Source organism: Loxodonta africana, chromosome 6 (assembly GCF_030014295.1).
Source record: "Loxodonta africana isolate mLoxAfr1 chromosome 6, mLoxAfr1.hap2, whole genome shotgun sequence".
NCBI lineage: Eukaryota > Metazoa > Chordata > Mammalia > Proboscidea > Elephantidae > Loxodonta > Loxodonta africana.
Genome location: NC_087347.1, coordinates 65,077,425 through 65,093,705, shown reverse-complemented (window position 1 = coordinate 65,093,705; position 16,281 = coordinate 65,077,425). Strand labels below are relative to the sequence as shown.

At 38.3% G+C, this 16,281-nt stretch overlaps 1 protein-coding gene across 2 annotated transcripts in view; it reads left to right on the top strand.

The window, feature by feature from the left end:
* ITGA4 (integrin subunit alpha 4) overlaps positions 1–16,281 on the top strand; it is a 96,627-nt gene that overhangs the window by 36,549 nt on the left and 43,797 nt on the right. For both annotated transcript variants that reach the window (XM_064286934.1, XM_003405967.4), the window contains exons 11-15: positions 459–553; positions 1,803–1,893; positions 2,505–2,550; positions 2,941–3,095; positions 9,025–9,179. In XM_064286934.1, the coding sequence (XP_064143004.1) occupies positions 459–553; positions 1,803–1,893; positions 2,505–2,550; positions 2,941–3,095; positions 9,025–9,179 (542 nt within the window). The remainder of the gene's footprint in view (positions 1–458; positions 554–1,802; positions 1,894–2,504; positions 2,551–2,940; positions 3,096–9,024; positions 9,180–16,281) is intronic.

Genomic DNA, 16,281 nt, shown 5'->3' with positions numbered 1-16,281 from the left:
AGGGTGGATTCTATTATGATCCTATGCTGTAGGTGAGGGCACGGAGACACAGAGATTAAGAAATGGACCCTGTGTCGCACAGTTGGACATGAGGGCAGAGCTGGGGTCAAGCCCGCAGTCTGACTGCAGAGCCCGTACCCTTAACCATTCTGCTACACTGCCTGTCATATCCCATCCACTCTGCTTTCTTCAGGGCATACATTCAGTCTTGCATGCACTGCCAATTCTGCACAGCCCTGTATGTTGTCATGATGTTAATATTCTGATACTTTTTTTTCTGTCAAGTGAGAAAAACGCTAGCTATTTTTATAAGAGGGAATTTTATATTATGCAATACGAATCAAACGTCATGAATGTTAGATTTCAAAGAATGTTAGATATCAAAGTTGCATTCGCCCTGACCAGAGAGTTTGTGTCAAAAACTTGTTTGTTTTTCCACCGTTTAAATCCATGAATAGATGTCGCTATCGGGGCTCCACAAGAAGATGACTTGCGAGGCGCTATTTATATTTACAATGGCCGAGTAGATGGAATCTCGCCAACCTTCTCGCAGGTATGATACTGTTCTGTTTTTAGAGAAAAGCACTGGTATAAAAGCTTCCTTAAAATGCCCAGCAATAATGTGGACTTATTTTTCTTCATTTGCTCTTTCAAATATTTAATATTTTATTTACCATTTTTTATAATAATGGTAAATGATCTCCTTTTTAAGGTCATCAACCACTCTTTGAAACCATTTTTTTTTCCATAAGCAAGAGTTCAAGTTCACTGCCATCCTAGTTTGTCTGAAGCCTGTTTGTTAAAGATTTCTTTCTGTATTTCATGAAATTGATGTTCCAAAGCAATATCCACACTATTCCAAATAAGCCCATTTGGATTTGATTAACTGTGTTGTGTCTTGTGGCTAAAGCCTCACATTTATTGGAGATTGCATGGGGATAGCAAACACTCATGACACTGTGTGTTTCTTTCAATGTAGAGTAGTAAGATGATAGCGCTTTAATAAAATTCTATAATCTAACTCTGACTTCATTTTTACATTTTGAAAAATCAGGCATTTCAGTGCGTACTCAAAAAAAAAAAGTCTACATTCATACTCAAAGAAGAAAAGTTGATCAAAAGATACTTTCATGGAAACATTAGCTAATACTGTTATTTTTGATTAAGTAAAAATAGGCAAATGGATCTCTAAATTTAACATGAAAGATATATACTTGTCCAATTAAAAACAAAACAAAAAAAAAAACTCATTCTCTTAGTGTAGCTAGCAGCCTGACATTTATAAATCAGTCTCTGGACATCAAATTAGACATATGGAATGAGAAGCACATATCTGACTTGGAATGTCCTTGTTAACTGCTAGGAAGCAATCTGGCTAAATAGGGTGACTTTCATCTTAAGCCTGAGTAGCAGGCTGCACTAAATTATTATAGATGTCTTCTTTTCCAGTTTACTTGTTAAGTTATTCATCTGGGTCAGGTGAATAAAAACAGCCTGAAGGAAGACTGGGGGAAGTGGAGGGGGAGAGGAAGTCAGGACCGTTTTAAAGGATCTGTACATCATTTTCCCTTAGCTCATAAAGTAAAGAAGGTAATTTATTTTAGTCATGAAATAGATGTCAGCTGCTTACTCCCAGCTGGAAACTTGTTTTCTCGTAGGCAGAAATATTTGACTTAACTAAAATGCATTTTGTTAATAAATGTGCCAGGACATGGGAAGGCCCATTATTTAACTAAACGATTGCTTCTCTGGGACACTAGGTGTTTAAAAACTGCTTCTCATTCGCCTTACCTATTTTTCAGAGAATTGAAGGACTTCAGATTAGTGAATCATTAAGTATGTTTGGACAGTCTATATCTGGGCAAATTGATGCAGATGATAATGGGTACTTAGGTGAGTATAAAATTAGCACATTTTATTAGTCGGGACAAGCTCTATTGTAGATTCTGCTTTATTGTGAAATACATAAAGCTGGTATGGAAGACTTCTAATTTACTGACTTTTTTTTCCTTCATTTCTAAAACTTCATTGAACTCCAGGATTTAGAAATGATCAAGTAATTTCTAAGCTTTGCACTGCTTGTTACTTAATGCTATTATTTCTTCTTGAAAAAATAAAGAAAACACCCATGAAAATAAATCATATGATGATGAAAAGAAAGAAAAGAATACTTGTTCGTTTTTTAAATTGGAAAGTAGATTCCTGGTTAAATGGTTCTAGTCTGAATAGTAATACAGATTTTATTTTAGTAAGCCTATCTTTACATTGTAAAGTTTATATTTATATCATATCATATATAAAGGAATGAAGGTTGTTGAAAATGAATGGATTCAAACAAATGTGACATGAATCTTAAGATGTTAGCGTATCTTTCCTAATTAATTTTCTGTAAATACTATTTTGATACAGTTGAAAGGTGAGATGTAGTTAAGTATTTATGGCTGAAAAGTCATTCTCTTTGACTAATGATGATCATTAATCTGTGTTGTTGTTTCTTATCCCAGATGTGGCAGTTGGTGCTTTTCAGTCTGATTCTGCTGTGTTGCTAAGGTAAGGTTGATACATTTCACTGCTTAATGACAATTGTGCTTAATTGTAAATGATGGGAGGCAGGTTTTTTAAATCAGCAGTGGTAGTGATCTCATAATGCTCTGTTTGGTACTCTGAAGTTTAATTGTTGTACTTTAGGATACTTTTCCTAACTTACATAAATACAATTACGTAAATCATCAGGCAAAGTCAATAATTTTAGACATTTAAATGAAAAGTCCTCTTTATTGGTGCACGGAAATGCAATTGTGTATGCAGGCACATACTATTAATAAAGCAGACTCAGGAAATTACTTGGATAATGTAAACTGACAAAATAAACACAACTGTTAGTCTTCATAAGCAAAAATAATTCTACAATTAATATTACTGATTCTATTTCCTTCTTAGGACAAGACCTGTAGTGATTGTCGAAGCTTCTTTAAACCACCCTGAGTCGGTGAATAGAACAAAATTTGACTGTATGGAAAATGGATTGCCTTCTGTGTGCATGAATCTAAAACTCTGCTTTTCATATAAGGGCAAAAAGGTTCCAGGTCATATCGGTAAGTGTGCTTTTGTATAATTAATGCCCAATGGAGCATGCATGTCTGCCGTTATTCTCATGATCATCTTTTGAGCCCTCATTGTTTTTCACCATGAAGATCTTTTTAGAACAGGAAAGAGCAGCCACCTGACTCATAGTTTTCTTCTTCATCTTCCAGATTCTCACATTGTTATAGTCAGTGAGTGAGGTATATAGGAGGTTGTAGTCATTTAGAGGTTGTGGCAAGAGGCGAAGCAGGAGTATCACTTGCTATATTAGTTTAAGGTCAACCCACTGAGGTTAATCTGTAAAATCCCTTTAAAGTTGAAAGAGCGCTTCCTCTACCTTACTGGGCTCTGTAAAGCCTAGAACTGGCTTAAGCTGGGAGATCTGGGAGGAAGAAGATTTTTTTTCTTCATATTCTATCCTGCTTGAATAATTGAAGAAGCTTTTATGGAGTCTAGGATGTAATTCTAATTTCTATTGATAATACACATCTCTTAATGAGTTACAGTGACTTTCAGCTCCTGAGAGAGTCACCTCCATTTCCCTATAAATAAGTCACTCTCAGTTGTCATCTCTGGGCAAAGTAGCACTGATACGGATCTTTCAGAATTGTGGTTAGTCCCAAATCACATATATGTGACTTTGTAAATATTACATTTTTGCTAGTAGGTTAATGTTTCTACTTAGGCTACATTTAAGCTAATATTAGAATAGCTAGTGAAACTAGCCCGAGGTAGGAGAGATGTATACCTGGGTTTATCATTAAGACATTAATAATTCACAAAGTCTAGGAGCTATCAGGAATCAGGCCCTCTCAAGACCTATCAAGAGTTGATTGTGCTCATGACCCTTCCGGCTGCTGTCATCTAAACATCATGAAAGGCATCAAATACTTACTGAACCCAGATCTCAGCCTGAATTAACTTGTGATGACATGGAAGGAATGAACGTGGTAGCTCTACTATGAATCAGACTCATTTTTCAATTGTGGGAACTGCACTGATAGGAGGCTGGGCCAGGCATCATCTGGTTATTGATGGGAGAAGTGGCAGTTTGAGAGTGTGATCCCAAAGTGAATTACACAGTAACACAGATGAGCTAATGGATTATCTGAAAGAGACAGATTGAATAAATATGATTATTTCCCTTTGGGTAAGATCCATGCTTCCTATTTCCTACATTCCGAACGCCATTATGACCAGATATTTATAAAAATGGTTGAAAACAGAAGTATTAAGCTCATAAATAATCACAACATTGTTATGAAATCGTGCTTCGTAATTGTCATAAAATGACTCCTTGTGAGAAACAGTTCACACAGTAAGCATGTTTAATAAGACGAGGACATTTTGCCTCTTACTGTGAATGGATTTGTACTCACCCTTTTTTCATATACTTTTTGTCTCAGCTCAGTTATGGTGATGAATTTGTAGACGGATATTTCAGTTGAAGCTTGCTCTCTGAGGTATTGAATCTCAGCTATTGTAATTTGGAAGTCAGTTGATATGGACTTCATTTTTTAGTTCCTAAATAAAGAGAAGGCTGAGATATTTATTTGATGTTTGTGGCAGTAATATAGATTTTGCACACATGTTTCCTTGAAATAAGTAGGAGAAATCCTCTAGAAGAGTAAGTTACTCCTAAAATACAAATTAACCCTTCAGGAATTACATGAACTCTTTAAAATATCACTTAGGAATTATTGCTCTTGTGTAATAAGTTACATCATAGGAGCCTGGTAGATTTAGCATACTTTGCAAAGAACCCATTTAGATTCAGGAAGTGTCTCTTATTTTCTTGGCAAGATCTGAATTGGTATTTTTCAGTTACTTTTTTTTTTCCTTATTTTATTTTTTGCTTATTAAAGATCTTTAACAAGCAGGTATTTACTATGTCAGATTTGAAACAAGTTCTTATCAAACTTCCGGAGTATTTACTGAGGAATGTATATATTTGTTTGTTTGTTTTGCAAAAACAAATAAAACGCTGCAGGTAAGACTGGAAACCAGTTAAAACAGAGGAAGCAGAAATAATCGGGAGAGAGGGCTAGAAAGGAGACACCTTTGAATAAACCTTTTAGATATGTTTGACTTTTGAATTATGTATTCATTTTACATAAAATGAAATTAAGGCAAAAAGTAAAATAGCAAATCCTCAAATTGGAAACAAACTGAAATAAATGAACCTAACCATATTTTCCCCAGTGGCTTTGAGCACAGTGCTTTGCCTGTATTTCCTTAGTTAGGTATTCTAAGGACAAGTAACAGTTTTGCTCTTGGTGTTTTGAAACTTCTGTATACAGGAGGACTAAGCAAATAACTAAAGGTGTTAATATTGTTAATAGTTGGAACCCAGAGAAAAGTTTATAAATCCTTTTTTAAAATTATTTCTAAAAATAATTTTTGAAGTTTGTGTTTTAAAATTCTTCCCTCTTTCATATTTCAGGTTATTGTATTATTTAAATTTTATTTATTTTGTCAGTGAGAATATACACAGCAAAACATACACCAGTTCAGTAGCTTCTATGTGTACATTCACTGTGATAATTGATGATGTTCTTCGAGTTGGGCAACTGTGCTCACCCTCCTTTTCTGAGTTATTCCTCCCGCGTTAACATAAACTCACTGCCCTCTAAGGTTCCTATGTGTTCTTCTGAGATGCTGTTAATCAATTTCATCCCATAGAGGTAGTTCTTAAGAGCTCATAATGCTCAAGGCACACATTTTTTACTAGTTAAGTCAAATTATTGTTCAGTTCTAAGATTTCAGGGAGTATTTTTTGTTTAAGATTTAAATATTGTCTCAGGAAAATAGTATCAAGGGTTCATGCAGCCTTCATGGCTCTAGAAAGTCTGGAGTCCATGAGAATTTGAAATTCTGTTCTGCATATTCCCCCTTTTGATCAGGATGCCTCTGCAGAATTTTTTCTTTGATCAAAATATTCAGTAATGGTAGCTGGGCACCATGCAGTTCTTCTAGTCCATGGAAAAGGTGGCAGTTATTCCTGGAGGCAATTAGCCGCACATTCTGTATCCTCCTTCTATCCCTGACTCTCCTTCCTCTGATGGTCCAGGTGAATAAAACCCATTGTTGTGTCTTGGATGGCCACTTTCAAGCTTTTAAGACTCCAAGCACTACGTAACAAACTAGGAAGTAGAACAGAAGCACTAAACACGTTATTAGGCCGGTTCACTGAGATGTCCCATGAAACCATGACTCTAAACCTCCAAACCAAGGAACGAAATTCCATGAGGTATTTGGTTGTACATAATCAGTCTCATCAAATATTTTTTTGTTTTGTTTTGGCATTGTTTGCCAGTTCAGTTTTTTACAGGTGTACAACCTCTTGACAGCAATTATAATAATCGGTTGTGCAACCCTACCCTTGTTGTTTGGTGCTGTCACATTGGTTCCCACTCATAGTGACCCTGTGTACAACAGAACAAAACACTGCCTGGTCCTGTGCCAGCCTCACAGTCGTTGCTATATTTGAGTCCATTGTTGCAGCCACGTTGTCAGTCCATCTCGTACAGGGTCTTCCTCTTTTTCACTGACCCTGTACCTTACCAAGCATGATGTCATTCTCCTGGGACTGGTCCCTTCTAATAACATATCCAAAGTACATGAGACAAAGTCTCGCCATCCTAGCTTCTAAGGAACATTCTGGATGTACTTCTTCATTCTGCAGACAGTCCATGGTATACGTAATACTCTTCACCAACACCATAATTCAAAGGCATCAGTTCTTCTTTGGTCATCCTTATTCATCCCTACCTTTAATCAGTGCAATTTTCCATCGTTGTTACTCCCTTTTCCCCCGCCCTCCCAATCCTGGTAACCACTAATAAACTTTGGTCTCTATACATTTGCCTGTTCTTGTGTTTTTATGTAAGTGAGGTCATACAATATATGTCCTTTTGCAGCTAGAAATAGAAATACCATATGATGCAGTGATCCCACGCCTAGGAATATATCCTAGAGAAAGAAGTCATCACACGAATAGACATATGCACACCCATGTTCATTGCAGCATTGTTCACTATAGCAAAAATATGGAAACAATCTAGATGCCCATCAACAGATGAATGGATAAACAAACTGTGGTACATACACACAAAGGAGTATTACGCAACACTAAAGAACAACGATGAATCTGTGAAGCATCTCATAACATGGATGAAGCTGGAAGGCATTATGCTGAGTGAAATAAGTCAATCACAAAAGGACAAATGTTGTATGAGATCACTACTGTAAATACTCATGAAAAGGTTTACATACAAAAAGAAACAATCCTTGATGGTTACGAGGGAGGAGAGGGGTGGAGATGGAAAAACAGTAGATAAGTGGCAACTTTGGTGAAAGGTAAGACAGTGCACGATACTGGGGAAGCCAGCACAACCTGTACAAGGCAAGGTCCTGGTAGCTCCATAGACACATCCAAACTCCCCGAGGGACCAAATTGCTGGGCTGGGCTGATCTCAGGAAATATCTAGCTCAATTGGCGTAACATAGTTTATAAAGAATATATTCTACATTCCACTTTGGTGAGTAGCGTCTGGGGTCTTAACAGCCTGTGAGTGGCCATCTAGGATACTCCACTGGTTTTACCCCTTTGGGAGCAAGGAAAAATTAAGAACACTAAAGATACAAGGGAAAGATTAGTCGAAAGGACTAATAATGGACCACATCTACCATGACTTCCACCAGACTGAGTCCAGTACAACTAGATGGTGCCCAGCTACCACCACTGACTACTCTGACAGAGATCACAATAGAAGGTCCCGGACAGAGCTGGAGAAAAATGTAGAACAAAATTCTAACTCAAAAAGAAAAACCAGACTTGCTGGCCTGACAGAGACTGGAGAAACCCTAAGAGTACGGCTCCTGGACACTCTTTTAGCTCAGTAATGAGGTCACTCCTGAGGTTCACCCTTCAGCCAAAGATTGAACAGGCCCATGGAACAAAACAAGACTAAAGGGGTGCACCAGCCCTGGGGCAGGGACTGGAAGGCAGGAGGGAACAGGAAAGCTGGTAATAGGGCACACAGGCTTGAGAAGGGAGAATGTTGACGTGTCATGGGGTTGTTAACCAGTGTCAGAGAACAATGTGTGTACTGTTTGATGAGAAACTAGTTTGTTCTGTAAACCTTCATCTAAAATACAATTTAAAAAAAAAATTTTCCTTTTGTGGTTGACTTATTTCACTCAGCTTAATGTCTTCAAGCTCCATCCATATTGTAGCATGTATCAGGACTTCATTTCTGCTACTGGCTGAATAGTATTCCATTGTATGTATGTACTACATTTTGTTTATCTGTTCGTCAGTTGATGGGCATTTAGATTCTTTCCACCTTTTGGCCATTGTGAATAGTACTGAAGTGAACATTGGTGTAGAAGTTTCTGTTTGAGTCTCTAGCTTCAAGTCTTTTTGGTATATACCTAGAAGTGGAATTGTATTTTTAGTTTTTCGAGGAACCACAGCACTGTTTTCCACAACGGCTGTACCATTTTACATTCCCACCAGCAATGAATAAGGGTTCCAATTTCCCCGTATCCTCACCAGCATTTGTGATTTTGTGTGTGGGTATGTGTGTGTTTGTTTATCTTAGGCATCCTAGTGGATATGAAGTAGTATCTCACTGCGGTTTTGATTTGTATCTTTCTGATGGCTAATGATGCTGACTGTGTTTTCATGTGTTTTATGGCCATTTGAATGTCCTTTTTGGTAAAATGTCTATTTAATTTCTTTGCCCACTTTATGACAAAGTTATTTGTCCTTTTTGTTGTTATGTTGCCAACGTTTTAGGTGATTTTTTAAAAGCTATTTAATGAATAAATTTTAAGATATTTACAGTATTCTGTGTAACAGCTATCATTTCAAAAATAATAAAATACATGTTTTAAGGTAATTATATTCATTAAATTCTGTTTCTATTTTTGTAGTTTTGGTTTATAACATGAGTCTGGATGTGAACAGAAAGGCCGAATCTCCATCGAGATTTTACTTTTCTTCTAATGGAACTTCTGATGTGATTACGGGAAGCATACAAGTATCAAGCAGAGCAGCTAACTGTAGAACACATCAGGCCTTCATGCGGGTAATGTGAACTGTTATTAATGAATATGTAAACTTAAAATATTCACAAAACAGTAAGAACCCTATTGTGTAGATCTCTTTCTGTAAAATACAATTAATAGCAAGTGTTATTCCCTCCTGAACTTGACGGCCTATTGTTCCAGACGCAGAATGTTAGTACCAACCTGGATAATTTAAAGTTCACATTTCAACATCTTCTTTATTTTGTGTTCGTCATAATCTACAATGTCACTGTTTTTGAAGATTTGCCTTTTTTTTCCCTACAATTGCTGTTTTTTTGTTTTTTTTTAATTTCTGTCTATATGTGAGGTGCCGTTGAGTCAGTCCCAACTCATAGTGCAACAGAACAAAACACTGCCCGGTCCTGCACCATCCTCACAATCATTGCTATGTTTGAACCCATTGTTGCAGCCACTGTATCAGTCTATGTCCTTGAGGGTCTTCCTCTTTTTCGCTGACCTTTCACTTTACCAAGCATGTTGTCATTCATCAGGACCTGATCACTCCTGATAATATGTCACTGTCCTCACTTCTAAGCCATTCTGGCTGTACTTCCTCCAGGACAGATTTGTTCATTCTTCTGGCAGTCCACAGTATATTCAGTATTCTTCGCCAGCACCATACCTCAAGTGCATCAATCCTTCTTCAGTCTTACTTATTCATTGTCCAGCTTTAAAAACACAATTGAAGACACCATGGCTTGAGTCAGGAGCACCTTAGTGCTCAAGGTGACTTCTTTGTTTTTTAACACTTTAAAGAGGTCTTTTGCAGCAGATTTGCCCAATGCAGTACACTGTTTGATTTCTTAACACCTGCTTCCTTGACATTGACTATGGATCTGAGTAAAATGAAATCCTTGACAACTTCAATATTTTCCCCATTTATCATGATATTGCTTATTAGTCCAGTTGTGAGAATTTTTGTTTTATGTTGAAGTGCAATACATACTGAAGGCTGTAGAGTCTTTGATCTTCATCAGTAAGTGCTTCAAGTCCTCTTTGCTTTTAGCAAGCGAGGTTATGTCATCTGCCTATGGCAGGTTGTTAGTAATTCTTCTTGCAATCCTGATGCCATGTTCTTCATATAGTCCAGCTTCTTGGATTATTTGCTCAGCATAGAGATCAAATAAAAAAGGTGAAAGGATACAACCCTGACACACATCTTTCCTGATTTTAAACTATGCGATATCCTCTTGTCCTGTCTATGTATCTGTCTAGGAATGTCCATGTTGAGTAGCTCTGATGGAGCCTCAGATCTATTCCATAGTAGTTTTTTGGGGGCTGGAGAGTAGTTTTTTTTTTTTTTTATGTGACTCTAGAGAAGCAGAGTCCAACATAACCGTTTTGGATTATGTCTTTGTCTCTGTGCCAGCATTGTCAGTGATGTCGGTGAGAACTTGAACAGTTGTAGCCTTGTGGGTATCATCTGTGGGGCTCACGTGATGGTTATGGGTATTTCTTGCCAAGGCACAGCCGATCCCATGTTTCTTTTATTAGACCACTCATTTCCAAACTGATAATCACACTGCTCACATTGATCAAATTTTATCATATGAAGCGGTGCCAGGTCTTTTTCATCAGGGAATGGTGTACTTCATCAGAAAACCTATTGCCACAGAAAAGCCAAACTATTCCCAGGAGCCTTTTTCTGGGATCTCAAATAGTAGCATCGCTTAGAACTTAATTTTCCCTTAGATACTTATTCCAAGCAAATGCACGCAGGCATCAAGACTCTAATACACCACTAAATGCTAAGAGCAATAATCCCCATGCTATTTCCTCATTCCCCTTAACAGGTTTTATTGTCGTACTAGAATAAAGCTATTAGATGGTTGAGAGCCAAAAGCAGAGAATGATATTAATGTAGCCATCATTTATGTAGTAGAGTTTAAAGAGATTCCTTTTTTGCGTCCTCCTTAGATATGGTTTTACTTAGGTCAGTCAGTTTTATAGACACACGTTGTGACCATATTAAAGGCAATAAAAGAGTCAATATTAGATGTTCACAAAGAAACACACTGTGTTGAATTTGTAAAAAGGGCAGCAAATCTATCTGGTTTATTTAGTCCTATGTTTCTTGGCGTTGTTCTTACGAATAAGGGTTCATGAAAATTGTACATTTACTTCAGAATGAATTTGTAGTGGAAATTACGATATAGCCAAGGTTTCTGTGTTTCATTGCATATATACTTGTAGTGTTACCGTGGTGTTGACAGCAGCAGGATAGCCGCGGGCTTTAGGTCATTTAACCAGCAAGTGTATTGTGGAGTTTAAATGAAAGAATTTAGTGCTCGGGTTGGTACATAATGGGGGTTTTAAAAAAAGTAATAATTTCCTCCCTTCCTAATTTCCCTTCCTTTTGTTTGGGACATGTTTCACTCTCATATATAGAAAGGCAAAAGGCTACTCTAACCCTCTCACTTGCAAACAAACCCAGGAAAGATATAAGGACCATAGAAACAGCTGCCTCAACAGTTATGTCAAGGAACCCTAACTGCTACTCGGAAGCATGTGGAGATGTAATGAGCGCACTATCCACCCTCAACAGGGTGGTGTCCTAAGGCTTTTGGAAACATTAACACTAACTGTGAGGCTATATGGAAACCTCGGTGGCGTAGTGGTTAGGTGCTATGGCTGCTAACCAAAAGGTAGGCAGTTCAAATCCACCAGATGCTCCTTGGAAACTTTATAAGATAGTCCTACTCTGTCCTATAGGGTCGCTATGAGTCGGAATCGACTCAATGGCAATGGTGTGTATGTATGAGGCTATATAGCATTGCCATGAGTTGGAATTAACAGAAATGGGTTTACTTTTGTTTTTTATGAGGCTTCTACCAAACCAAAACCAAACCCAGCATCGTCTAGTTGATTCTGACTCATATCGACCCTATAGGAGAGGGTAGAACTATCCCATAGAGTTTCCGAGGAGCGCCTGGCGGATTCAAACTGCCGATCCTTTGGTTAGCAGCCGTAGCACTTAACCACTATGCCACCAAGGTTTCCAAGGCTTCTACAGTCTGAAAGAATAAGACAGCAACCTGAATTCTCCTATCTTTCAAGTAATAGCAGAAAAGAAGGTAGACAGTAGTCAAGATGCCTAGAATGTTTCTGTGTTCTGTAAAACATGTTCAGTGACAGGAGTGTTAATATTCATATGCATTCGACCTCAACACCCCTAACAATGAAATGTAGTGACACTTGTTAATCATGTAGTTAGGCTCCCAACCCCCAACTGTCAGAGAATTCCCTGCCTGCTAATTGGGAATGTTTTACTTGTATAGTTGTTCTCATTAACCATATCAATTAAGCTCCATTTTTCCATTCACTTAGTTAATTCAATAGATATTTACTAAGTGCCTATATTGTGTTGGACATCCCTGGTGGTACAAATGGTTTACATGCTAACTGGTACTGATGTATTGTTCCCGGTTTTGTTTGAGGTGCTTGTGTATATCAGTGAATGAAACAGAAAAAGATTTCTACCTTCATAGAGCCTGTACTCTTGAGGGGGAGATAAACAATAAAGTGAAAATTTTATAGTATTTTAGAAGAAGATGGAGATGATGGAAAAAAGATAAAAGAGGGTAGAGTAACGGAAATCATGGAGTGCTGGTGGAAGAGTGAAGGGGCAATTTAAATAGTGGTCAGAGTAGGCCTCTTCAGAAGCTGGTATTTAAACAAAAACTTGAAGGAGAGAAAGTTACCTACGTAGCTATTTAGAGGAGTAGTTCTCAGTCTGAGTGTGCATCAGAATCCCCTGGAGGCTTGTTAACACACAGACTGTTGGGCCCCACCCAAAGTTTTAAATTTAGTATGTTTAGGATGAGGCATGATAATTTTCATTTCTATGAAGTTTCCGGAGCCCTGGTGGCATAGTGGTTAAAAGTTCATCTGCTAACCAAAAGGTCAACAGTTCAAATCCACCAGCTGCTCCTTGGAAAGCCTATGGGGCAGTTCTAGTCTGTCCTATAGTGTCATTGTCAGTCGGAACTGACTCAATGGCACCTGACAACACCAATGACATGAAGTTTCCAGGTGATGCTGATGCTGCTGGCCTGTGAGCCATACTTTGAGAACCACTGATCTAGGAGAAGAACATTACAGAAGAAAGAGCTAGGAAAAAAGGCCTAAGGAACACTGGAGAGGGAAGAAAGTTTAGAAAGTGAGCAAGAGGGGACGTGTAGCAAAAAGAATCAGATCATTTTGGTTCTTTGAATTTTTTTCTGAGTGAAATGGAGACCTATTGTAGAGTTTTGAGAAGAGGAATGACCTGATCTGATTTAGGAATAAAAAGGATCATTCAAGCTGCTATGTTGAGAATGGACTGTAGAGTATCAAGGGTTAACACAGGGCAAAGATGATACCTCAGTAGCTCAGGTAAGCAATAATGGTTGCTCCAACCAAGGTTTAGCAGTCAGTACGGTGAGAGGTAGTTGAAAGCATATCCTACACCATTTATTGAAAATTAGATGTTAGTGTTTGAGAGGCTCCAAGATGACTCCAAGATCTTTAGCCCAAGAAACTAGAATTAGTTTTCATCCATTGAGATAGGGACTATTGCAAGAGATGCAGTTTGGGGGCAGGAGTTCAAATGTGGACCTGTTAAGCTGGAGAGACTTGTTTTATCTTCAAGAGTATGTATCAATTACTCGTATACTCACCTGGAGTTCAAGTGAGATATAGGCCTGGAAATATAACTTAATGAAATCTTTGGTTTTTAAAGTGCATGGTTTTTAAAGCCATTGTAAAGCATATGAGATGGTTGAGGTCACCACAGAAGGAGAAGAGGAATCCAGTCTGCACCTTGGGGCACTATACCTTGAGGAGGTACAGAGGAGAGGGGGTACAGATGACAGGAACAGTCAGTGAGGAAGGAAGACAAGCCAGAAAGTGTGGCATCCTGGAAGTGAAGCAAATAAAGTGGAGCAAGGAGCAGGGTGTGACAGTGTTTTCAGTGCTACCCCTGGTCAGATAAGATGAGGACTGAGACTGACCAGTGGATTTCCTAGTGTGCAAGTACTTGGTGATCTTGACCAAAGCAATTTCAGAGGAGTGTTTTGAGCGGAGGAGAGAAGGAGAGGGATTGGAAACAGACAATACAGGCTTTTCATTCGTGGAGTTTTACTCCAAAAGGGATCAAAGACATGGTGGGAGTGTGGGGGTTGGGGGAGGATGTCAGTTGTGGACAAGGGAAATGGATAGTATTTTGTATCTTTCTTTTAAGGTAGAAGAAATATCAGCATGCTTTTATGCTGACGGGTGTGTTTCAATAGAGTGAAAAAATGATGATATAGGTGAAGGGAGAATAGCTGGAGCAATGTTCTTGAGAAGGCAAGCAGGGTGGGATCAATAGCACAAGTGAAGAGCTTGGTTCTCCATAGAAAAAAAAGAAGCATGGATAAATTCATCTGTGTATGTTCATGCAGATGCCAGGCAAATGTGGCGGTGGGGACTGTGTAAGCTCTCTTATGATTGCTTTAATATTCTCACTGAAGTAAGAAGCAAAGCCATCAGCTGAAGTGAGGGTAGCAGAAGCAATATTTGAGGTTTGAGAAGAAGATGTGAAACAGTTTTCTGTGAGAGTGAAAGAGTAAAGAAGTATAATGTGGTTGCCAGGTGGCATTATCTGCCCATGTGCATTCAAGATCATAAAACGAGATTAGTCAGCATGGTGTAATTTTTTTCCAGTCATATTCAACCTTACAAGTGGCAGTAAATGAAGAGTTAACAATTAAGCAGGGTTTTGGGTTTGCCAAGAAAGAAAGTAAAGCAAGACAAGGTCAAGAGAGTCAAGGAAGTATGCAGAGGAGTGGCTATATTGTCGGCCATGAACTTTAAGCAGGGTAAGGAGGGGGGTGTCAAGAATTGAATTATGTCCCCCAAAAATGTATATATCAGTTTGGCTGGGCCATGATTCCTGGTATTGTGTGATTTTCCTATTGTAAATCCTGCCTGTATGATGTTAATGAGGGAGGATTGGCTGCAGTTGTGTTAGTGAGGCAGGACTCAATCTAAGAGATTAGACCGTGTCTTGAGGCAATCTCTTGAGATACGAAAGAGAGAAGTGGGCAGAGAGACAGGACGACCTCATACCATGAAGAAAGGAGCACCAGAGCAGAGCGAGTCCTTTGGGCCCAGGGCTCCTGTGCAGAGAAGCTCCTAGGCCAGGGGAAGATTGATGAGAAGGGCCTTCCTCCAGGGCCGGCAGAGAGAGAAAGGCATCCCCCTGAAGCTGACACCCTGAATTTGGACTTCTACCCTACAAGACTGTGAAAAAATAAATTTCTCTTTGTTAAAGCCATCCACTTGTGATATTTCTGTTATAGCAGCACTAGATGACTAAGACAGGGGAGAGCCATCAAGAGGGTGACTAACAGGGAGAAAGCTTAACTGGAGGTCCCAATGGGATCAACAAATTATTGGAATTGGGTATTAAAGGGGAGAAACTGGAAAGATCTCATCAATATGACAACATGTAAAAGCCACTGGGGACCTGAGGTGAGGAAAAGATTGAATTTTGTTTTTATTGTTTATAATTCTGTGATTATTTCATGCAAAAAAAAGTCTGTAAATCGACTTATATCTCCAAAACCCACCAAATCCCTTCACTGTAGAGAATTTGTCTATAGAAGAAACCCAGATCTCATTATAAATTTGAGCTTTTATTAAATCCTGTTTTAATCACACATTCTCCATCTTCATACATTGGATCTTATTGGGATACAGGTGATGTTTTTAGGAATCAGTATATTCATCTCAGTGACATCACTGGGAAATAGTTTTTGTAGAAACAGAAAATGAAGTTTAAGTAATGTTAAAGTTATGAGCCCTAGCCATAAAGAAAAAAAAAATAAGATGTTTTTAACTCCTGAAATTTTCAGATGTGTATCCTCAGGCGTGTTATTTTTCTGAGACTATGTGGTTCTTTATCTGCCTTGTAAGAGCATCATTTTTCTCAAGAATTCTATAAAGAAAAATCTGAGAGTGTTCCATTTGTATAATGGTTAGGACATCTGTCCTGGGGGTGTTCTCTCTTCTCAGGAATTTGAAGTTTCAAATGTTTGAATGTTTACCACCTGAATCGAGCTTACTAGATAACATGAC